Here is a 25,576-nt window from a genome sequence, read left to right on the forward strand (position 1 = left end):
CTTTATCAAGAGGCAGTCATTTATTTCCATGCCGGGCAGCTTGTCATGAGGGATGTGCACAATATATGGGGCAAGTTGTCACATTAAAATAAAAGCAAATACGAATAGACGTGTAATTTACATTCATAAAGTCATTGTAAACTAACAATAATTAGATTTTTTAGATAATTAATTAGATCATTCGATTTAGCAGATTCATTAAATGTTTTGTGATTCATATTGATATAGGCCTACTGCTTAAAAGCAATTATAGGCAATATCAATATGACCACATGTGAAGCACAGCAACAGTGTGTTATGTTATTATACAATACTATTATTATTAAGCGTTTGGTCTCTGTCAGGTCATGAGACTCGTCTTTTGAAACGGTGACTTCATGCTTTAGTTTAGTAAGCTGCTTCTGTAACGACTGCCATGTGCTAAGAATGTTAAAGGTTTAAGGGTTTATTTCTAGAAGCCTGCTTGTAAGTTGGCCAAACTATAGTACGACAGCTGTTTATTTATATGTGCTGGAGGGAAAGAAAGATCGCAGTTGTTTTATACATTTCATTTACATTTAATTTGGCAGATGCTTTTATCCACAGCGACTTAGGTCTACATCACATTACATTACATTTGATCAGTTCATACATTTCCTGGGATTCAAGCCCATGACCATGCCGTTGTTTGAGCAACAGAAATTGTAGCAGAACTTCACCTGCTGTTAGCATTCCATTGACTCCCATTCATTTTGGCGTCACTTTGACAGCAAATAACTTTACATCAGAGGCGTCCAAAGACTCCATTTGTCCATTATTTATTTCTAAAGAAACACGACAATGTATAAAAGGCTCCATTACCTTACGTTATGGCCCCGTAGAAACAGTTTTTGTAAAAATAGGCTAACGATTGCGTCATAACCCACGCGACTCTCTGTCGCACTGTAGAGAAATTACCGTATATATCGGCGGAGAAGCTCGCAAGCAATCGGGGGGACGTGGAGGCATAAAGTCCGATAAAGTGAAGGGAGAAGCCCATAGAGAGTGATAAAGTTGCTCCCGCTGCTAGCTCATGGACAGCTAATGCTCACGCTCTCCGTCTCTGCGAGATTCGGAAGGGAAGGATTCAGATTTCCATCGGCACAGCTACTAGAAGACTGACAGCTGTCAGGCACGTTGCTGACGTCACCAAGCTCAGTTTGAGCCTGCGCAGTACGCCTGGCGATCAGGAAGTGAGTGCTTCAAATGGGCTTCACTTTTCTCCGTTGGTCGCTGTGTCCATCTTATATACTGTCTATGGTTTTTCCCATAGACAGTATATAAGAGGGTTTTTCCATAGCTTACCGGCGCTGAGAGCCAATGGGACCCGACGACGTCACACGGCGGCCATCTTAGGACAGGACCGCTCGTCCAGTTATAACATTAAAGTCTATTGTGCATGTAGTGCTGAAATAACTATATTTTGCTCAATTTTCAACCGATTTTCAAACGGCTTGGTGTGTCATAAACGTCAGGGATGCCATGAAACACACAGCTATGCTGCAATGTTAAGCGTTTCTCAAAACGTGAAGCTACAATTTAAACATCGGCATCAGCACAAATCATAGCCACGTTAATAAGGTTTGTAATAAACCAAACCGTTTGTAAATCCGTCAAGAATTCAGCAGGTTACAAGCATTTTAGTTGGCGGATGTCACTCACCTTCCGCCCACAGCAGCAGGGAGCAGCAGCGCAGTCTCCTGACCTAAGATGGCCGCCAAGTGACGACACAGCTGACTCCGCCTTGAGCCTCTAGCCTTTCTATACATGTCTATGGTTTTTCCCATAGGTTTTTCCCCTCCATGTATTCACACATTTCCGGTTGAAACAGGAAGTTGGGGTAGGACATGCTGGAGCTAGAACATTAAATTAAGTTATCCTAAAAAAATCCTAAAAAAAAGAATGACTGTAACATGCGAATTTGTGCAATACTTATAATTGTGATATTATATATAATAATAACAACAATATTTAATTGTTTGCTCCCTTTAAGATTTAACATTTTTAACTATGTTTTCACTTTATTCAGATTTTCAGTTTTAGCCAAACATAAAATAGTTTCAAATGCAATTGATGATTTGTTTGTATGATGAGTTCAGTCTCTGTTTTATTACTTGCTTAGCTTGCAACCTATAATAAACAGTAAAATATATTTTTAGAAATCATAAAGACTTTATTCAAACTAATGTCGTTAATGTTAGCCCACTGTTAATTTAAATGTAGTATGGCACAGTAACCTCAAGAGGGCGCACTTACTGCATTTAAATGCCATATCAAACATGTATAACATTTATTTATTTATTTGTGTATTTATTTGTATGTGATCCATTAATACTAATACTTTCTTTTCTCTTCTCTCTACTCTATATCTATTTATAAAAAATTACATAGGCTACTGCGTTACACTAAACTGGGAAGGGTCACAGGCAGCACTTCAATATTGTTGTCCTGTTTTTAGTTTAACTGCTCTCCTCATTTGTAAGTCGCTTTGGATAAATGATTAAATGTAAATGTTAAATGTTGTTCATATCTGGAATCAGTTATTCATATACATTTGATATAGGCTATATTTGATAACCTATACACTCTAAAAAATGCTGGGTTGTTTTAACCCAATTTTGGGTTAAATATGGACAAACCGAAACGTTGGATCAAAAATGCAATTTAAAAATGTAACCCAATGGCTGGGTTTGTCCATATTTGACCCAAAATTGGGTTAGAACAACCCAGCATTTTTTAGAGTGTATATTTTACATATTTGATATACATACAGTACATAAATGTATTATTTATATATATATATAAATAATACATTTATGTACTGTATGTATATATATTATATTTCTGTCTTTTTGTTGTTCACAGGTATGTTTCATTCGGTATGGCCAACATTAAATATTCTAGACTCATTATTCTGAGCTACATTCTGTAATTGAAGGCAGCGTGTGATGTATGAAATGAAACAAAGATTCCATTTGGAACCCTGGAGCCATTATTTAAATGAAGGTGAAAATCTTGGCATAGATCACATACATCATGCTGGTTCCATCGCCTGTTGCTAGGATACCATTGTGCACCATCAGCATTCCATGTGCAAAGAGACGTGCAGTGCTCGGGATATTATACATTATGCGCATGTATACAAAATACTCAGATTTGCAAAAATTTAAATGTCATTTTTTAATATATCACATAATCTTGCCATCTCTATAGTAAAAGATAAACATAATACATTTACGAAATATACATTTAGATGCACGTGAAACAAATGAATTGAGTTTGTGTAGAAATGCTAATGTCCGCTTTGCTGCTATCTCATCTTCGCCAATACAAAAGACACTTTCAGAAAATTCTGAACTGCAAAGGGTAGAAAATAAACCATATCCATGCAGAGCTGTTGTAAATGACATTGGCTTAACAGTTTAAATACAAGATGAGATGAGCAGTCCTTTCTTCATGACACAACCTGGCATTATTATCATGACATTTCCACACGCCAACTCATACTACAGTCTTATACAGTTATGAGAAACTATCATACATTTCAATTATAATACATGTTTTTTACACTCAATGTTTTGACTGTAAACAATATTTATAAAGGTCCACAACGAGATATAAGAATGTGTTAGAGGAAATTATTGAATTATGAGCTAGCATCTGAAAGGTTGTACAATGTGTTGAACAATGTGATAATGAATGCATAGCATCTGGAGTGAGGAGAATATTTATAATGTCCCAAAACGTCATACTGACGCCGATCTTTCAATGCGAGTCCAGATTATTTTTCTGCTTATAAAACCATCCATCACCTCATAATCTCGTCAAATGTCCATTGTAGGAAGAAACATCCATTCCCTCTTCTTGGATTTCTTGAAAACTCTCCTGAGAAGTCCAAATGTCCAGCATCTGCTCCATTCTTTCAAAGAGTCCTTACGTTGCATTGGAAAAGTTTGCCGTGGTGAAGCGTCGAGTCTGTGCAAGTGCGAGTCAGATGTTCATCCTGAATTATGCATGGCTTGTTTGTACAGAAGAGCACCCTGAATCTGTGTGTTGGGCCTGGCATGCGTCTCAGGGGTCGATGTGGAAGGCCAGGAGTTTCTCGGAGTGCTGGTTGTTGAGTGTCCTGAGGTCTGGCAGACGCAGCAGGAGTTTGGGGAAGAGAGCGCTGTCTTCTGGCCTCCTGCGAGTGATGAGAGCTCGAAGAGCGCCGATCAAATCCTCCTGGAGCTGCTCGACGGCACCCACGTCTGCTATACCTGAGCGATCTGAGAGAGGGATAATCATGAGCACCTGGAGTACATAGACATTACTACTCTATTCCAAACTCTATATGCCTTGCTGTCCTTCTAAAGGCCGGTCCAAACACAACGCGGTTTTGCTGTTTGAAACGCAGGTTAACGGAACAAAAATAAGAGACGCATTTTTTAAAAAGTTGAACTTCTTTTAGCTTGAGCGCCACGTTTTTAGACCAGCGTGTCGTGTGTGAGACGCTGCAAAAGATGCAAGCGCAACGGTTAAAGACGTCCATCTAGCGTGTTTACTTTGAAAAACAATGCAAAAATAGCGCAGTGGAATGGAAAAATGCGTTCTGTGTGAAGTTGACGGATTTAAAGGAACACTCCACCGTTTTTTGAAATAGGGCTTATTCACCGTCTTTCCTACATTTAGATAGGTGGGCAAATGCATTTTTGTCTCAGTGCATGCATTGTTTTAGTTTGGCAGGGTCGCCGCTAGCTTAGCTTAGCATAATGAATTGAATCCTTTGTTGCCAGCTAGCATGTCCTGAGTAAAAGTGATCCAAAAAAACCTAATTACTTCTTGTGGCCTGCGTATTCACAACGAGTACAAATAGCGATGCAGATTAAGACTAGGCGATTTCCTAGGCAGATATTGACTTGGGACTATATTAGGGTGAAGCACAGGCGAAGCACTGCTACTTGGGCCCAGAGACATCACGCAAGATATCACAGATATATACAATGCATGCACTGAGACAAAAATGCATTTGCCCACCTATCTAAATGTAGGAAAGACGGTGAATAAGCCCTATTTCAAAAAACGGTGGAGTGTTTCTTTAAAACACTCATGGGTAGCAACTTCACTGCACGAATAGAGCTATCAATTGAAATGTATACTAATCTAAGCACAAAAATATGGTGCGATTAAAAAATAAATAATTAATGTGCAAATAGAACAGTTTTCTATGAAAGTTTGTTTCCGCCACAGAATAAAAAAATAAAAAAGTATTAGATAATTGTGTCTTTTTATCTCACAATTCCAAGTTTATAACCCACAATTCAAAACAAAAAAATCTAACCAGAAAGAGGTTGCAATAAAAAAAAAAATGTCATGATGGAAACAAGCTTCTATAATTTTCTTCATAATATGTTTATCAAAATAGAATGTTTCTGCATTTTCTTTGACTACAGCCACCATTTTGGATTTTAGTATCGCATTATCCACAAAATTGGAATTGGCCCAAAAACGAACAGTTCGGAACAGCCATGTGAAAAGCACAGCTGTGATGCCTAAAAATGTTGCTTGGTTGGACTGACACACTTGAAACATTGCTTGCGTGTGATAATTATTGGGAATTCAAGGTACCTGCAGAAACCAGCACCACAGCCATGAAGAGACCCATCTCATCGGCCTCCAGACCCATGTTCCCCAGCTTCTCACTGAACTCAAACATGGCGTCCAGAAGACTGCCCATGCCAAGCACTCGCAGCGATGCCAACGGGTAGGTCTGGCCATTCAGGAATGTTACAGTCCGTTCCTTGGCGTCAAACAGCGAGCAGAACCTCACCATTAGAACCTGCAATGGAGAACAATCACGTTAAATAAACTGTTCAACATTGGGTCGTGTGAAGTGCATCACAATAGCTGTCAAAGACTTTATTCACTGAAATATAAGTACTGGATGCATTTCGCTTTCAGAATCTCAAAGGTGTTCGATTGGCTTTAAGCTAACAGCCAATCGGTAAGAAAGAGGTTCCTGGATCAGCTTATATTTATGCATATGGCAGACGGTTTTACTATATGATGCAGCACAGAAGGACTGCTGTACCATCCATTTTACAATAGCAACACTCCTTAGTTATTGAGAATTGAAAACAAATCTGTAAAGATATTATCCTAGAGCCACAGTCTGGAAATAGTTGTCAGTAGGCTATCACCATATGACCGAAACTGCAAGGGATATCGAATTGTTCAGTTGAGTCAAATCTTTTCAATTAATCAATTGAACCACGAAATCAATCTGAACCGAATCAATCCTTGGGTCGTGACCTTGAGTCAACAATATTTTGGTCCTAAAGAACTGTTGTATGAGCTAAATGACAACTGAGACTCTTAGTTCACCCACAATAATAAAACATAGTCATATTCTAGTCATAGAAAAAGGCAAAGACAGTGTGATTGGAACTGATCTGGGGACTGTAAACGATTAATCGCGATTAATCGACTCCAAAATAAAAGTTTGTATAATATATGTGTGTGTAATGTGTATTGTGTATAATTATTTTGTATATATAAATACACACATGCATGCATATATTTAAGAAAAATGTGTTATTTATATATAAAATAGTTCTATTTATATATAATATAAATCATATAAAAAAATATATGCAGTATATAAATGCAAATATTTCTCAAATATATACATGGATGTGTGTGTATTTATATATATATATATATACAAAATAATGATACACAATACACACATATATATTATGTAAACACAAACTTATTTTGGATTCGATTAATCGCGATTAATCGTTTACAGCCCTAGGACAGTCGTTGGCGTTTCTCACCTGAAAGGTTCCTGCCTTCAGCAGCATGACCTGGTCGTGTTGACTCAGTGCCTGAAACCCGGGAATGCTCTTGGCAAATTCAACCACTTCTTTAACAGCTGGAGTGAAGCACTGGGAGAAACTCTCCCAGACCTGTTGACTGGAGTGACTGGCTGGGGAGACGGGACATGCATTGAGAGGACATGCCTAGAGAAACACAGAAAGAGACACAATTAATCTCATGAATTCGAAAAAATAAATATGTTGTTTTGCGATCATGTGCAACAAATCATAAAAACGTACCAGAACTTTAGCACCAGGACTCAGTCTCCAAGGACAAGACGTCTGAGTGGAATAACTGTTGTGCTTCGATGGATAGCTTTGAGACGGTGTACTTCCCTGACTGGGACTTGAGGATTGTGGGAAGTTATAGTGACTGTTGTCCATGACCTGGATTGTTGGTTTGTTGTCGTGGCTGGCGAACGGGCATCTGGATTGGGAGAGGCAGTTTGTTGTGGAATGTACAGGATGTTCTTGCGGCGAGACGCTTGGCTGAGGACGAGACTGGGTGTAACCGGACTCTTGTATCGGATTATGACGGAAGGGAGAAGGACCGTTGTTATTGTCGTCGTCAATCTTCACTAACACCTTCTCCCCGTTCACAAAGATGTTTCGGTAAGCTTGCGAGATCGCACCGATGGCCTCTTCTGATTGGCCGTCTCCAGGACTGGTGGGGGTCTCGGTGGGTGAAGAACAGCTGATGTCCATGGACGCCGACTCATTAAGGCTGTTCATGTAACTCTGCATTTCGTCCAGTAGACGTTGTTTCTCGCGCTTCGGGATGCGTCCAAATCGCACAGCTAGGAGAAACGAGGGAATAAATGTCACTATGTATAATCCACTGAATTTACAACTGTACAATAACGCAATGAGGAACGAGAGGCTGTGCTGTATTGCGAATATAGTCACGGCTAAAGGGGAATTTGTTAGGCCGAACATGCACTGGACGAGCTTTATTGATTTATCCTTATTTTGCACTATTGAAGTAAGCTATTTTCTGTGTATGTGCACAATTGGGATGTACACGGGGAAAATGACGTCAAGTAGACATTCTGCAAGACAAGTGTTCGATCGGCTTCAGGTTAGCAGTCTGATGTACAGTAGAAATAGGTTCCTCTTTCAGTTTACTAGCTCATGCATATGGCAGACGGGTTTACTAATATTGACAAATCAGCATTCAGGATCCATTTTATAAAAGACATGAAACAAGATTACATCACAGGGACCACTAATCGTTCATATCACATTATAACTGGTCTACAAAGCTTCGTTCTGTTCTACTTCCCCCTCCTCTTTCTCATCCGATGTCTCCCTACTCGACCGTAATACACCTCCCCCATCCTTCTGTTCATCTCTCTCTCTCTCTCTCTCTCTCTCTCTCTCTCTCTCTCTCTCTCTCATTGGGAAGTGGGTCAGTGAGTCATCCGAAGCACTGATGATGTGATGGAGTGAGTGACAGCAGGTGAGGTCAAGGGTCAGCAGGTTACAGGTGAATAGGGCAGAGAGAAGAAGGCGTTGGAATAGATAAGTGGTGCAGTGTTGTAGGGCAGAGGAACATGATATGATGATGAACCGGACTGATAAGGAGCACCGAGTGTTGAGCAATGTGAAGTGCCTTCAGCAAGCAAGGTTCGGTTGAAACTGCTAACACAAGCACTAAAGCAAAACCAGATCTTTAGGCCTGTAATATAACAAGGTTTTGTGAGTCTCGAGGTGTCATATAGCAGCCTCACGTGAAGGCGTTGACCAGTGTTAAAGGCGAAGTCAAGGTTTCCGGTGACAAGCTCAATGACATAATAAATGGAGGAAGATTAACCATCTACTGTAAAGCAAGCGACATACAGTATTAGCTACGTTTTTTTTTGTGCATTTAAGGGCAAAGTTAAATCCATAAAGGTTCTTTATATATTCATAAACTTTCAAATTAATTGGAAATCTTGTGTAATTACAGCGTGAGTTGCAACAAGGGAGGAAAACAAGGTCATGTGACGTTGAAATATGATGGTGCATACGGTATCACTTTACTTTCCCGCTTTTTAGGTCACCTAAATATGTACACTAGCCCCAGAAAATATGATTTATTATCAGCCCAGTTTACAAAGCTCCCCAGAGACAGCAGTGTCCTGTATGGGCAAAGTGTGCTAGAGGACAAATCGAAAAGATATTTTAGTATATTTATGCATCACATTCAACTGAAATAAATGCTCTTAGCTTCTGGGTTACATCGACAAAGCACTTTATGAAATCCCAGCGAGCGTTTAGATCTTAATTAATCCTGCAATACAGCAAACGAAGACCTGGAAACACATTAAACTGCAGTGTACTAGGAGCTCGGTGTCCCCAATTCCCCAAATTAACCTGATTTGCAGCAGTTTTTACAGTGAGCGATGACTTGTGGGATTTCGGCGTGCCCGCACTAATAAATCAGCGGTGAAAGGAACCTGTCAGCTATGGGTGCAAACAGTACAGAACAGATGGTGGATGCTGGGTTCAGGAAATAAAAGAGGAGAATTGAAAGAATGTTTTAAATGTGCTGGAAAGGTGCGATCACAATAGTGACATTTTTGACAAAATAGTCAATTGTCCATTGTCAATAGTGAAACACCACTCACACAGAGGTCACTTTCAAACCAAGCAACTTTCTGTTTGCGTAACAAAATGTAACCTACATGGGGAAATGTTTTGCATTCACTCGAAACCTCAGATCACGCAGATTGTACTTAAAACCACTGGATTACAAATGTGATATTTAGACTTGCTATGCAGTTGCAAATGGACAAACTGCTAGTGTGTTGTGTGTGGTTGTTAGGTGGGTTCATACTGGACTAAGACCGACCAGTCTATATTCTGGTCTTCAGATCAGTGTTAAATTAGAAAAGTGCAATTACTAGTCTACTGGTGGGTTGCTAGTGGTGGTTTACTCAACCAACAGGATTCCTATCCTAACACTGTTTGGTAATACTGATGTTTCCCTCAGCAAACACTTTAAATAATATAGTCATACCAAGAATAATAATGTTTATTATTAATAACTGTATGTTTTAAGCTCTTACCATCTCTGGACATGCCGACTGAGAGGCACTTCTTAAAGCGACAGTGCTGACAGCGATTGCGATTCATCCTCATGATCAGACAGTTTTCATTCTTCACACACATCTTATAATTGATGTTCTGCTGGATACTGCGGCGGAAGAAGCCCTGAGGATAACACAAGATCAGATCGAATGCGTGTGTGAGTAAAGCAACAGGCACATGAACCGACTAGTGATTCTGCTCAGTTTAGAGGCCAACACTAAGCATATCACTTATGCATTTTGAGAGTATTTTAAGAGTGAGAAGTGAGCATTTGCGTGTCCTTACCTTGCAGCCTTCACATGCATGGACACCATAGTGAAATCCTGATGCAATATCCCCACATACTTTGCAGAGCAACACCATTCCTCCGGTTTCTATAACACAAATTTGAAATGAGTTAGCAGTGGTCAATGTCACAGAATTTAAGACAAAATGATCAAAAATGACTCCAATAATACTCACTAGTAAAGGTACCCGTGAATCCAATGGGTCGCCTGCCAACCATTGGGTGAGAGTAGGAGTTTTGCCCTGATGACGATACGGTCTGTGTAACGGTGTTGACAGAGGAAGCACTGCTTACTTCTGGAAATTGGAAAACCAGTTTGTTGCCCCTTGCAGAATTGACACTGGTTCCAGCTGAGTATTTTTTAGGGGCACCAAGATCAGGGAAGGAGACCTCCTCGGGGGATGAGGGTTGGGAGGATGGAGACTGGGTCTGGTACCCACTGGATGGGCTTCCTGGACTGGGGCTGGCACTTCCAGTTGAGCCTGCATAGTGGATCACTCCTTCACCTGCGTGTGTGTGAAGGAGAAGAGAGAAAGAGAGGGGAAAAAAAAAATTTCATGAGGATACGTTTGTCTTGTTATTATAAATATCTAGTTCAGTCATGAAACAGATGGAGCAGATCCTTAATGCAATGTGCTAGCCATCACATTGTTCACTACATGGCTCTACAAGCTGATTGGTCTCTGGGTCATCAGCAGCCAATGAGCTTGCATGCTCAACATTTAAGTAGTCTGGTGTGGTGTTTGTTTGACCTTCCCCAGCTCCACCTGCCTAAATCTGCTACGGGTAATTTCATGTGTGGTATATCATGGCTACATGCTCATGAATGTATTTACAATAGCAATTCTCCGTACTTGCTCTACAGCAGCACCAATAACAGTCTGCCAAGACCATATACATTAACATTGTCATATCCATTAACATACCAGACTATCCCGACTCGAGTATTGAAATGATATAAATATCTAAATGAGCAGAAAGGGAAGGCTTTCATTTTTAGCTTACATATCCACTGCACTCTACACAGTTTATTAAATGTGACTAATTTCTCATGTTAGTTTTACACATTTTGCATGTTAAAATCCATTCTGCAGGATTCAGCAAATCTGTCATTTAGCGGAGGCTTTTATGCAAATCTTAAACAAAGATAAACGTGCAACATATTAGTTACCAGCCACATTGTTACTCTCTGAATCAGTTAAATGTCAGCAATGTACTGAATGGTATTGTAAACTGAGTGGGTGTGGATGTGGTCTGTTCGGAAATGTATGTATTTTTTGTCCAGCACAGTAGAAAGTTCAAAATCTGCCAAGCCACTGACTTCTATGTAAACTTGGAAATGTCTCACATGTTTGAACCCTTCACTAGCCTACTCTCAGTCTGGCTAGCTCATCCGTCATCATGAATCACATGTTTCAAACCGCGCCAGGAGAGGGCTCAAACATGTGAGAAGTGTGCCAGACTGCCAGGATGAGCCAGACTGACTCACGTGTATAAGTGTAATGCTGGGGAATCGGATTTATTTGAGAGAGTCGGTTCACTTCAGTAATTCGATCCGTTCGTCTCTCCACAGCGTTCCAAGAATTGCATGCCGGTTTTCACGAGTTCAGTGTTGGTTAAATTAATACACCTGTTTGTTAATATGATTGCGTTTTATATATATTTTTTTTTTATATTTTTAAACCATTTTTAAATTAAAAAAAAATATTATTTTTTTTCAAGTGCAATTTGCATCTTCCAGTTTAATGTTGCCAAGTGTTTTCCTCAAGCGTGTTTCTCTTGCGTCAAAAGTCGTGTTGTCTCCATCGTTGCAAAGTCCTCTCTACTAACCGAGTCTGTTAAACCGAATCATTTTAAAGAACCGACTCAAAAGAACAATTTGTTTGTGATTCATATTCATAAACTCGAAGAACTCTCACACCCCCGCCTCACGCGCTGCGCGCTCCAGAGCTGCCAGCCACCTGACCGTCGACTCACATGCACTCCTGACACAGTGAACGCCCCGAAAACACAAGCCTCTTTCCGCAGTCCCGTGTCTAAAACAGCCGCAGTACGAGAGAGAGAGAGAGAGAGAAACACACTGCCAGCCTGCTGCTCACGTTTGAAGAGGGCTTAAAAACAGTAACCAGGGCCAGGTTTATGCGCCCGTGTTTGTAATACTTGAGTCACCGGAAACTGGAGTGCATGCTTGAACGTGCACGGTCACGTTTGCTCGACATACGAGCTTGTTTTTGTTTTCGCCTTCTTGTTTTTTTTTAATAAGCAACTCATTTCACCTCTTCTCACATGTTTATATGATGTGCATAGATGAAATAGATATTAGACTACTATATTAACTGCCCTTCCCAATTTCATTTCATCCGAGTTAAACATTGTTTCCACGTCCATAGTGACATTTTGTATGACACATAATTTCCCCAACCATGAATCACCTTTCCTGTGAATTGTATCTCATATGCACAAGGGTGAATGAGAATGAGAGGTAGAATAAAGAAATGAATGGGTTATTGGATTTGTGAAACCTGCTGTTCAGGAAAACACATGAATGACATTCTGAATGCTGAGGAGTGCTGTGTTTGTTTAATAAATGCAAGGCAGATTTTATGTTTAATCACCTAGCGACTTTAATAGATTTCAATAACATTAGTAGGATATAAATGTAGGCTACACTTCATATGATACTATTGTATAGTACACTGTAAAAAAACTGCTGCCTTAAATTAGGTACAATCAACTTGGATGTTTGTCATTTCAACTTAAATTACATTAAACTGCTGTATTGCATACCTTGTTGTAATGTACTATAATAATAACTGATATTTTGCATCACCTGGAGTGTGATGCTGACAAATGAAAGAGAATGCTTCCCCTATATGTGTAATTTATTATGCATTATTTATATATTCTTCATGTTAATGTTTTCTAAAGGCAGTGTTGAATGATTAACAGAAAAGCGATAAACGCTAAAGGACTGATCTAAATTTGAAACCAGTCAAATGAATATAAAGTAAATGGCAGGTGAGCATACGTTAAGACGGTCAGCTGTGAGGCTTTAAAGGTTTGTTCAGAGAGACGTGCGCTGCCTGCTGCTGGTAACTAGGTCAATATTACGGTATCTTTTCGGAGAAAACAGCATAACCTATGTAAATGAAGACTCAGTGTGCTACAAACGAATCATTCGCTTTGTAATATCTTTTATTTTTGACGTAAGGAACACTGCCGGGTGTTGTACTGGGGCAAAGCACATGCGAGTTAGGCTACATATCTGAGCTTTCTGTTTTTCGAGACGAGTCAATCTCTTAGTCTGTGTCGAAGGCTTAAATGCACCACGCATCTTCTCTCACATAAGGCTGTGCTTGTTATAAGCCTGTGTGTGTCGTCTGACAGAGATCACGCAGGCAGAGAAGAACGAGCCGAGCTGAAAGCTGTGCCTGTTTGACTTTGACCCAGTGACCAGCCTCCCTCCCTTCAGAGGCCGGATGAGATCTGCTGCCGGAACAAAAACACAGGCGAGGAGGGGCTGTGTGTGTGTGTGTGTGTGTGCGTGTGTTCCTGGGAAATCAAATCACGCGTGGCACGTGGAGTTCCGAGTTGATCCTCGTGACAGTGAAAGTGAAAGTCTGTCTGATGACATGCAAAACGTGCAGCTGGCAAACAGAGCGCTTTCAAAGAAATCACACGCACCAGAATCAGAAGAACATACTGGGTATGACATTGACAATATGTGTTTATGTGTCAGTTAGAAGTGTTATTTCCAACCAATCCTAAAGTAGCACACTGATCATAGTCTGTATTAATAATAATATGTACAATAAATTGACAGTTTTCCAATTTAGAGCCTATTCTGTTTTAAAGTTCCCATGTATCATTATTTTACTTACTGCCAAAACTAGCATCACAATCACACTGGGATACACTCGTTCTGGCCGTAACACTCTACAATAAGGTTCATTAGTGAACATTAGTTAATAACTGATATGACCTAACAATGAGCAATACATTTGTTACTATATTAGTTCATCTTTGTTAATGTTAGTTAATAAAAATAATAAAAATACAGCTGTTAATTGTTTGTTCTGTTTAGTTCACAGTACATTCATTAATGTTAACAAATATAACCTTTGATTTGAATAATGCATTAGTAAATGTTGAAAATAATATTAATCAATTCTGCATAAGTATTGTTCAATCTTAGTTCATGTTAACTAAGGTAGTTAACTAATGAACCTAAAGCGTTACCGTTCTGACTTACTAATACATTACTTTATTTATGACTATAATAAATGACTTCAGATTAGCCATTTAAAAACATCATTGGCTTATAAGAAAGGTCATGTGATGCCAGTAAACTCAACTCTGGTGTATTGCCTGATGTTCAGTGTTTATTGTCTGCATTTCCTCACATGTTCCTGGGCAGTTATTGACATGCACGATCAGCACGTGTTTGAGAGAATGTAAAGGAGGATAATGGCCATCAGTCACTGGCGCACGAGCGTGACTCGGTTAATGAATCACAGTGTGAACACGTTCCCTGTTCGAGAGGGAAACACCTTGACAGTAGATAACCCAGATTCGGATTTCACCCTCCTCTCCTCTGGAGATCACGCTACATGTAAACAAAAACGCTACAGAATCGCGGCGAATGCACAGATCGCTTTGAAGTTTTACGATTGTTATCGCAACAAGTCGTTGGTTGCTGAGGTCATGCTGAAAAACAACTCACGACTGATTTGTGTGGATGAAGTGTCATGATGTACACAGTCTGTTGGAAGAGCGCGCGAGCAGGTGCACGTGAGTTTGTTTACGCGCCACGCGAGACCGGAAACATTTGTCAAAACATCGGTAGTCAGTAACAGTAACAGTACAAAATGTTCACTTAAAAAATGCAGCGTGCAGATGCTAAAAATAACACCATCATGACATTGTAAAATGAAAAAGATGTAAAACAATTACAAGTCCTTCCTTGGCAATATCAAACGTGAGCGTGTATTAATTTATCTGGCAGTGCACTACTAAACTATAATGTCTCTATTTTACAAAGTTCAACATGTTATATCAACATTGGCTAAGATGAAACAGTGCATATAACTCTAATCAGGTGATAAAAAAAATAATGTCTACATTAATGTAGAAAAATCTAGAAGCTAATAAAGTCAATATATTGCTTTAACTCACCTGGACTGCCGTCCATAGTGTCTGTTCCTGTGGTTGGTGAAGGAAAAGCGGGAATCTGAAGATGCTCGATTATAATATTCAGCGTGTTTCAAATTCCGTCCACACAGGTGAGAAGAGAACTTCAAGAAGTCTTTTATGTAAATGTCTCGGAAAAAGAACAAGTTGATTCTCAAAAGTCAGATGTCCTTCGGGTTAGCAGGGCAATGTGCCGTCCTCAGTGTCAGAGAGAAACACTGTGTACATTACAGTAAGAACACTCCGAGCTAGTGACCTGGCATCAAGGCAGAGATGTGCAACTAGTTTGAGACGAGCACAAGCATCACACCAAACACGTTTTCAGGTGCTTTAGAAATGTGACTGAGCTTCCCCCCACTAGATCCCCCCTCCTTTCTGTGCCCTTTAAATTGTTTGTGGTATTGTGTGCCAAGGACTGCGAGTCCGTTTCACACGCCCTCTGTCCTTCCCTGTATTAGCTGATGTTCTTCTCCTCCTCCTCTCTCTCTGACTGAATGCGCGTGCACTCGGTTGACATTGGAATGCCTCATGCGCGCGCTGCATGTGAGCGCTGTCCTACTGACACAGATTTTATGCTAATGTTCCGAGAGGAGGAGACCCGAGGGGGAGCACATGCAGAAGAGGAGGAGCGCACCGTGACTGCTGTTTGTTCCCTCACAGCTTTATATTGCTCGAGTTCCTCCTCTCCACACACGCGCTGCTGATAGGCTTCGAGCCATCGAGGGTTTGCCCGAATGAACATCGCATCAACCGGCCTGAACTCAGCGCGGAGAGGCGTCATGTGGGTCTCACGTTTTTAGCCTGCATCACGCACTGGCTCGGATGTAGGTCATGTGCCTAAATTAGCTACAGCTACACATAATTTGATGAAATGATGTTTGGAGAACTCGAACTAAACATTGATCGGGGTATTAATACTTATAGCTATGAAAAGCATGTCTATATAAGACTGTTACTGAAGAAATGTGCATATATAGGCTACACGTCAAAAAAATAAGGTAAGGTTTTTGTTTTTTTTAAAGAAATGTATTCTTCTTTTCCAGAAAGGATGCATTAAATTGATCAAAAGTGACAGTGAATACTTTTATACTTGCATATCTTCCTGAGACCCCGAAACAACATTTTCATGTCATTACTAGAGCATAAGAATCAAATGGAAAAATATATATATATTTTATTTTTGAAAACATATATTTATATGCTTTGCTATGTCGATGTAGAGGACACCAGGACTCGGTTATTTAAAAAAATAAAAATACATGAAATTACATGTTTAGGCAAAAACAATGGGATTTTTTTTTTCATTCACCAATAAATTTTTAGGTTTCAGGATCAAAATCTGTATAAAGACGATTCCCAACTATTTTATGAAAGATATAATGGAATGAATTGATATACCATTTTACTTTATGCAATATGTGGGTAAAGTGGCCATGTGCAATACAATGTATCTATATATACACTATATCTAATTTGCATATTAATGTGTTCTTGGGCCAACATGAAAAAAAAAGTGTAATAATGGGAGTAATAATTGGCAACATTATCCTATTCCTTTCTATAATATATTATAATAATTTAATTTGTGTCTCCCAGAATGACATGCCCTGATGTCTCTACAATCAATGCCTTGTTTTGTAACAGAAAGTAATATTTTGATTAGAAACCCTATAACATTTTCCTGACATGTTGATTTAAGCCAAACAATTAGACAATGAGTCAGATTTAAATGATAATTACTGAATAGTATCATATTTCATAAGAGTGCTAAATTTGGTCACTAAAGTACTGTCAGTCATTTTTAAAGATCATAGAGAAGTAGTTGTGACGGTGAAACAACATGTGCTGTCTCTGGAAGACTGAATCTGCTCTTCACATCCAGACTGAGACGTGTGCTGTCAGAGACGATCTCTCAAATATAATGTCCACTACAGAGGACACAAGTCTGTCCCAGGAGGATATTTCATGGTTTCCACAAAAATATTAAGCAGCACAACTGTTTTCAACTGATAATAACAAGAAATGTTTTTTGAGCAGCAAAATCAACTGTTTTCTGAAGGATCATGTGACTGGAGTAATGCTGAATTCAGCTTTGATCACACACACGAATAAATGACATTTTTAAATATATTCACAGAGAAGTTATTTTAAATTATACCATGGACTGTCTGAATACTTCATTCTGATTGGCTGGAAGGTTTAAAAAATAAATAGTTCCATCAGGCCAGTTTAATTATTTAATGCGCTGCTTTCATTGAAACACACACACACACACACACACACACGTATACACACACGTATATATATACACACACACACACACACACACACACACACACACACACACACACACACACACACACACACACACACACACACACACACACACACACACACACACACACACACACGCACACACACACACACACACACACAACTCTCTACTTTATCTACCCACTGAGCAATGTGACGTCGGAGTGACGTCTTTACTATGTAATTTTTGGACGTCCAATTTCGGTCCACGGAAGGGGTTGTTTTGTAACGCCAGGCGACGTCTTTCGCACGTCTAATGTTGACGTCTGGACTTCTGTGGGGTTATGTGGACGTCTTTTCAACATCAAATTTAGACTAATATTAGACTTCTATAACTATTAGTCCCATGTTTCAAAAGGGGGGAGGACATGTTTTCTGTACTATGTATTTACATTTGGCAGACAGTCTTATCCAAGTGACTTACACATTTACATTCCAATCAGTTCTTGCTTTCCCTGGGAATCGAACCCATGATCTTGCGTTGCAAGCGCCAGCGCTCTACAGTTTGAGCCACAGCATTACACCTTTGTTTGAGTCTCCAGTTATCACCTGCTGCTGAGACAATCAGATGGAGTTTTTGGAGAATCATCTTAAATAATTATAAATAATCTACATAAAACAATTTTTAAAAATAAGACAATTTAAAAAATAAAACAATTTTGATACTTGTAAAAAAAAAAAAAAGATTACATATTAATCATGTAAATTTCCTGCAGTCATAGACGTCCAAAAGAAATTACCCAGTTCAAAGGTCAAATGTTGAACATCAATATGACGTCCAAGTTGGGTCGTCCAAATAGTGGACTTAGTTTGGACGTCGAATAGATGTCCAGAATTGGTCATGGACCGACGGACCCAATATAGACATGATCTGCACGTCTATCCGACGTCCAATGTTTAGTGGGTATGTGATGAAAATAATCGCCAGTTTGCCCTTTCAGTCAAATTTAGCGCTGCAAACATCAATAACGGCTTTAATGCTGGTAAATGACCACGAATCCACGGGGTTAGATTCGAGTTGACAAAACCAATCCAACTCTTTGTTGGTGCCATGAATCATGATGCTCATCATCAACTCTCTCTGTCAACTCAGGCTTTATACTGAGTTTAGGAGTTTAGGTGTGACATCAGCAGCGAACAGCCAATCACAGGCTGAGAAAGAGTGACACAGACTCATTTCTCACGAGAGAAGCAGTGAGATTCACTAGTTAAATTAAAGTATTAAAATATTAAGAATTGAAACAAATGTACACAGCAAGAAGAAAATAGCTGTCTATGAAAGAGGACAACTAAAATGAAAAGTCTTGCTATATCAGTGCAAGTAAAAATTGTGAAATTGGTTCATACATTTGATAAAGTTATTGAGAGAATTGAACATTTAAGGTCAACATGTAGTCATTTTATAGCTTTATCTATTGATTCTAAAGTGTATATTACCTTTATATTTGTAGGCCTATTCACTGTACGTAATAATAATTGATAGACTAAAATTGTAAATGTGTGATCGATTAAGGGTACAATATTTACACAAATAGTATCTAAATCATAGGCTACTAAATTATTATTCTAAATAAGCGTTACAAAAAAACAGACGATTTTGTCTTTAAAAATCATTTGCTATGTGTGACCTTTAGTTTGGAGTAGAAACTTGTGGTTTTTATCGCATCACATGTGACACTTTGCTCACAGCTGATTGGTCCAAATTCGGGTTGAGCTCTCTAACCTGGAACATCACCTGACCCGGACCAGGTTAGCCGTGGGGCGTGAGTTACTATGGCGATGAACACGCTAAAAGCCAAACCACTTTCATGGTGCCTAAAAAACCCAGGGTTGGCACAAACTAAACTAAAACATATCGGGCTATCACCTAAACCGGCCACATGGCCCTGTTGTTTAATCGCACATGAGCTATTGTGTGACTAGCTTGTGTGAATTTTAGGTTTTGAGTTGATAAGTGGCTGTCAAATCTCATTTCCTTTTTGTATATTTTGTAAAGTATAGTAAATATATTTTCCACACTTGGAAGCTGTGAGTGCCTTTTCTTTTTGGCCTTTTCTCATCCCTGAAGTTACAGTGTTTTCTCTTCTGTAAATAAAAGTGTAAAAAGGATCTTTGATTTGCCAATTCCAGTTTGTGTTGCGGCCTCACCCTAGACGGGGCGTTAACCCATTAAAACCTTAAAAACAAATATAACAATTAAAACCATGGAAATTCAACAATGTATTACAGATCTTATAATTCAATTGATTCAATAGTTTAACAATCAAGAACACTGATGCATCATACGAATTACGAATCACCTGCAGGTTAAACCTAACCATTATACTAAACACAAAATACAGAGGTGTGAACTTACAGTCAAGCACACACACACACACACCCATAGACATGTATAGAAAGACTAGATGGCTTAGCGGCGCTGAGAGCCAATGGGACCCGACGACGTCACACGGCGGCCATCTTAGGACAGGACCGCTCGTCCAGTTATAACATTAAAGTCTATTGTGCATGTAGTGCTGAAATAACTATATTTTGCTCAATTTTCAACCGATTTTCAAACGGCTTGGTGTGTCATAAACATCAGGGATGCCATGAAACACACAGCTACGCTGCAATGTTAAGCGTTTCTCAAAACGTGAAGCTACAATTTAAACATCGGCATCAGCACAAATCATAGCCACGTTAATAAGGTTTGTAATAAACCAAACCGTTTGTAAATCCGTCAAGAATTCAGCAAGTTACGAGCATTTTAGTTGGCGTATGTCACTCACCTTCCGTCCACAGCAGCAGGGAGCAGCAGCGCAGTCTCCTGACCTAAGATGGCCGCCAAGTGACGACACAGCTGACCCCCCTCTTATATACTGTCTATGCAGCTGACTCCGCCTTGAGCCATCTAGCCTTTCTATACATGTCTATGCACACACCAACCAAAACCTGCATCTGTGACCTGTAGCTCCTCCCATGACAGCTCACGTGATCCCATGAGAATTCCCAACAATAATATTTCATAGTACCAATTATTTTTTGTTATTTTTTTCCCCTCTTCAACCATTACTGTAGGTACATAATAGATAGCCCTTAATTATTATTATTATAAAATTGTTTTTTAATGTTTTTCTCCATGTATTGTAAACCCATTATCCTTGATTGTTATATTTTTGGATGTCTTGTTATAATTGTAAATGTTGTTTATGTCAAAAAAAAAAAAAAAAAAAAAATCACAACACTGATCAATGGTTTGGGATCAGTAAGATGTTTTATATATATATATATATTAAACATCTTACTGATCCCAAACCATTGATCAGTGTTGTGATTTTTTTTTTTTTTACATAAATATATATATTGATAAAATTGTTTATCAATTGATCAGTGACCCAAACCATTGATCAGTGTTGTACAAGTTTAACTGTAACATACACCCTAATGTTCGGCCTTGCATAAGCATTTTCCACATTACACTGTTTCCTACAATATATTTGTGTTATTTTGCTAAAAACATGAGGTCATGGTGAACAGAATGTTACTTGATACAATGAGTTAGTGTTTCAGTGAGAGCAGGTCACATCAAAACTGCTCTCTTTTATAACAGAATTTATAATAAGCCACTTTATGATATCTACAGGCATCTAGTGGTCACACCATGGCATTGCATTGAGGCTTTTCTCTTCTTCTTTTACCCCCACTAGATGGCACTAATTTACCTTCAAAATTTGGATTTTAAATTGGATTTGGATTTGTCTGTAATGGAATATTGCTTAAATTGAAAAAGAATGTAAAAATATACTAGATTTTATTTTTTATTTTTTCAATGGGGAAAAATAGCTTATAAATATTGCATAGTATCAAAAATTTTAAATAAATAAAATTCTTAATAATAATTAAAAAATATTATATATTACATTGGTTTTCCTGAAAAAAAGTTACATTTCAAGGCTTGGGTCACTTTTGACCTCGAAGGAGCACATGACCCCTAAACGAAGAGCCGGAGGATTCACATCAACAGGAAGTGCCCAATAATTTGATGAACTCTTTCTAGTTTAGATGTTTGTATTGTCAAGGCCTCACCATTGTTGTGCATCTCATAACTGAAATGTGTGATTTATGATGGTCATGAGGTGTGCACACACACACACACACACACACACACACACACACACACACACACACACACACACACACACACACACAAACACAGCAGATTGTGTTACTGAGTCATGTTATATTTATCACCGTTATATCCGTCATTTACTCATCCTCATGTTGTTCCAAACCTCTGAGTTTCTTTCATAAGAAGATATTTTGAAGTATGTTGGTAGTCAGACAGTTGATGGAAAATACTAGGCTATGGAAGTCAATGGGGTCCAACTGTCTGTCGACGTTCTTCAAAATATCTTATGTTCAGCCAAAGAAAGTTGTATTTTTTGGGTTAACTATCCCTTTATTGTATTTATTTATTTTTGCTATTGAATTAATATTCTTAAAGCGTATTTGTTTTATTTATAATGTTAGCAAGGATTAATAAATACTGTAAAACATGCATGTATCGTTGTTAGTCAATGTTTTTATTACCAGACGTTAACTAATGAGACCTTGTTGTAAAGTGTTACCATTTATTTTGCTGTTTGTCTTAAAACATTAATTGATGCTATAATCATATGAATCACCAACAGACTTGCATTTGAGACAGCGATCCATATTTTTGATGTATTCTTAGTCATTTCAAATATATAATTATAATTAAAACTATTAAGTAAAACTAACACAAATATTACAATATAATTATAGACCACAATAATCAAAATGTAATCTGATAATGATGATGATGGTTGGGGAGAATTATAGTAATAGCCACATTTTGCTTAATCTGCTTTTTGTACTTCTGACAACTATTATTTCTCAATGGCCTTTGAATACAGTAATGTCATAATATCATGTCTGCCGGGTCTTCTTTCTGTCTCTCATCTACTCTGGCTTTTTACTTCTACTGTTCTGGGTCATTTTACATGTATATTTTTTGGCTGTTTTTTGCATATGGCATTTCAATAATAAACTGAATTTAAAGAATGTTTTTACTCTGTTATATAAATACAGTAATTATTGGGGATTTGGAGATGTTTGTATTCAGAGTTACTGTTTTAATTTGACTTTTTAGAACTTGCAGTTGTGCTCATATGAACCGCAAGATGGCGCTCTTACATCAATAAAGGACAGAATTGCCTCTATTTCAATGAATGAGTTGGAATTTAAATCGAAATGCCTGACGGGAATTTGAATTAGAATGACAGAAATATGATTATTATTTATTTATTTATTTTTTAATATAGGCTAATGAAACATAAATTAAATTCAATCTGTCTGTCTGTTGTAAGGTCTATAAAAGCCTAAACTACTTTTTTTAAACAACAACAAAAAACAAGGTATTGCCAAGCCAATATTTGAAGTTGGTCTTGACAATCTTTCATTTTCAAATTAAAAACATTTCTTGCAGTTATAAATATAAATTGTATGTATATATATATAGCTACACACACACACACACATACAATATATAGATAGAGAGATGATAGATAGATAGATAGATAGATAGATAGATAGATAGATAGATAGATAGATAGATAGATAGATAGATAGATAGATAGATAGATAGATAGATAGATAGATAGATAGATAGATAGATAGCCTAGATAGAAAAATAGATAGATAGATAGATAGATAGATAGATAGATAGATAGATAGATAGATAGATAGATAGATAGATAGATAGATAGATAGATAGATAGATAGATAGATAGATAGATAGACCTAGAGTCAATAACATTGAAATCCTAAAAATATAATTGTAATTTCTCATCTAAAGCACTATCAGAGATTTTTATTAAACACCGATCAACCCATTTTAATGAGCATTCTGTGTATTGCTAATGTATAACACTGTGATATAACAATTATAATCTTGCATAGAGTCTGTTTCTTACTCGATCTTCCTGAAATGAGGCATTTACCTGAAGTAACTCTGGAATACAGAAGCTGGTTAGTTTCATTGTCAGTTTCTATGGTTACCAATATAGTGATTTTTGAAACCTTAAACTGAGGTGAACACTGTTTGCAAAATATCCTTTCACTGCTCGGATGAAAAGATGAGTAAGTAAAGCTAATAATAATGATTATGATTTTGAGCTGTCGGGTCGGATTACGCGGGAAATGTCCGAATTCTCTGCGAGTAACTTGCAGTTTTACACTAAACCGCTAGAGAGAAGAATCTCCCGTCCTTCTTCATAGTCTACAGTTAAACTGCTTTCTGGATCACCCCATTCACCTGAAGATTAGTTTGTTTGGATAATGATGCTAGTGATGTGCAGTATGCAACAAAAATGTAAATAGCTACATGCGTTACGATATGTCTGCATGTGTTGAGGTGAAACTGTATACAGAAAGGAAGAGAGAATTAAACAAAGAGGGATCCAGAGAAGAAAGAGGTTTTTTGTCAGGACATGTTGTGATGGGCATGTTGGTAATTACAGAGCGAGCGTGGTGTTTGGAAACTCAGCGTACAGCTCTGCCAACACACACTTGCAAAATACCTGGAGCCTGGAGCGTTCAACGCCCTAATTCATACCGACACTCTTATAAACACAAGCATATGTGCACTCACACACACACACACACACACACACACACACACACACACACACACACACACACACACACACACACACACACACACACACACACACACACACACACACACACACACACACACACGAAATCAGCATTATTGGTAAATCATGTTTAGTCAATGTAGCCTATATGCAAGCAGGTTTGAACTGCCTGAATGTTGATGAATACGAGCTTGTATGCAATGAAAGGAAAGATTGCATTTTTTAAAGTGTGCATGTAATAGGCTACATCTGCTTTTATTTTATTATTATGTTTTGATCCGGAAACATCATGAACATAAGGCTGGAGTCTGTGGTTACGGTCAGACTGTTGCTCTGGTGTATTTGCCTTCAGTAGCATCTGTGAACCGAGAGCGTTATCTTAAGGAAAGGCCCACAATCCTCAGGCTAGACATGATCGGCAAATTCATTTAAAGTTCTGTCATGAAACTCTAGATGGCGCAGGCTGATAGGTCCTGAAGGGTATACAGATAAGTACATTTTGTGAAAAATACAGTTTTTTTTTTACACGCGAAACATGAACACATGTTATATTGCACACTGTAAACACAGCCAAAGCTTCAAAAACACACGAAAAACGGGAACTTTAATTTATGTTCCGAAGATGAACGAAAGTCTTACGGGGTTGGAACAACATGAGCGTGAGTAATTACTGACAGAGTTTACATTGGGTGAACTAACCCTTTAACCCAATCTGCTTGCAATCACATCATTATCTATAGGGCACAGCTGATTGGTTCCTGCTGTATCAGCAGCCAATGAGCTCGCTGCTCAACATTTTCTGCAGCAGTTTACAGTGTGCTTTCAGAAACCCTCCCTCTTCCCCAGCTCCACCTGCAGATCTGCTACTTAGGCTTTGTACAGCATCAGCATGTCTTTCTCGCTCACAGCAGTGTGTCGTGTGTGTATTAGCAGTAGCAAATCCTGAACCTGCTCTCCAGAAGCAATAACAGCAGCGCAGCAGATCTAAGACCAAAAATATCAACAGTTCAATTCAAATTTATTTGTATAGCGCTTTTCACAATACATATTGTTTCAAAGCAGCTTTACAGAAAATGCATTTCAAAAATGAACATACAAAAATACAGTTAGTTAATCATAAATTTAGGACATAACATATCGCCGGCGTTGGGTCGTCTCTTCACAGGCGTTGGGGC

General features: G+C 38.4%; 1 protein-coding gene across 1 annotated transcript; it reads right to left on the bottom strand.

Moving 5' to 3' along the window:
* Positions 1–3,176: 3,176 nt before the first annotated feature.
* nr1d4b (nuclear receptor subfamily 1, group D, member 4b) lies at positions 3,177–16,240 on the bottom strand. The gene is made up of 8 exons (XM_079597508.1): positions 15,412–16,240; positions 10,413–10,742; positions 10,236–10,324; positions 9,929–10,073; positions 7,119–7,675; positions 6,837–7,022; positions 5,626–5,836; positions 3,177–4,286 (listed from the first exon to the last, which is right to left on the bottom strand). Exons 1-8 carry the CDS (start codon positions 15,425–15,427, stop codon positions 4,090–4,092), a joined length of 1,731 nt encoding a protein of 576 aa, XP_079453634.1. The 5' UTR covers positions 15,428–16,240; the 3' UTR covers positions 3,177–4,089.
* Between the last annotated feature and the right edge of the window lie 9,336 nt (positions 16,241–25,576).

Source organism: Phoxinus phoxinus (genome assembly GCF_949152265.1).
Source record: "Phoxinus phoxinus genome assembly, chromosome: 22".
Lineage (NCBI taxonomy): Eukaryota > Metazoa > Chordata > Actinopteri > Cypriniformes > Leuciscidae > Phoxinus > Phoxinus phoxinus.

Excerpts from the sequence above, each read along its gene's own strand:
- nr1d4b (XM_079597508.1), bottom strand. Across the intron at positions 7,676-9,928 it reads AGTCGGCATGTCCAGAGATG|CTGTGCGATTTGGACGCATC; the intron begins GTAAGAGCTTAA and ends CGTTTCTCCTAG. Across the intron at positions 4,287-5,625 it reads TGTGGTGCTGGTTTCTGCAG|ATCGCTCAGGTATAGCAGAC; the intron begins GTACCTTGAATT and ends TCCCTCTCTCAG.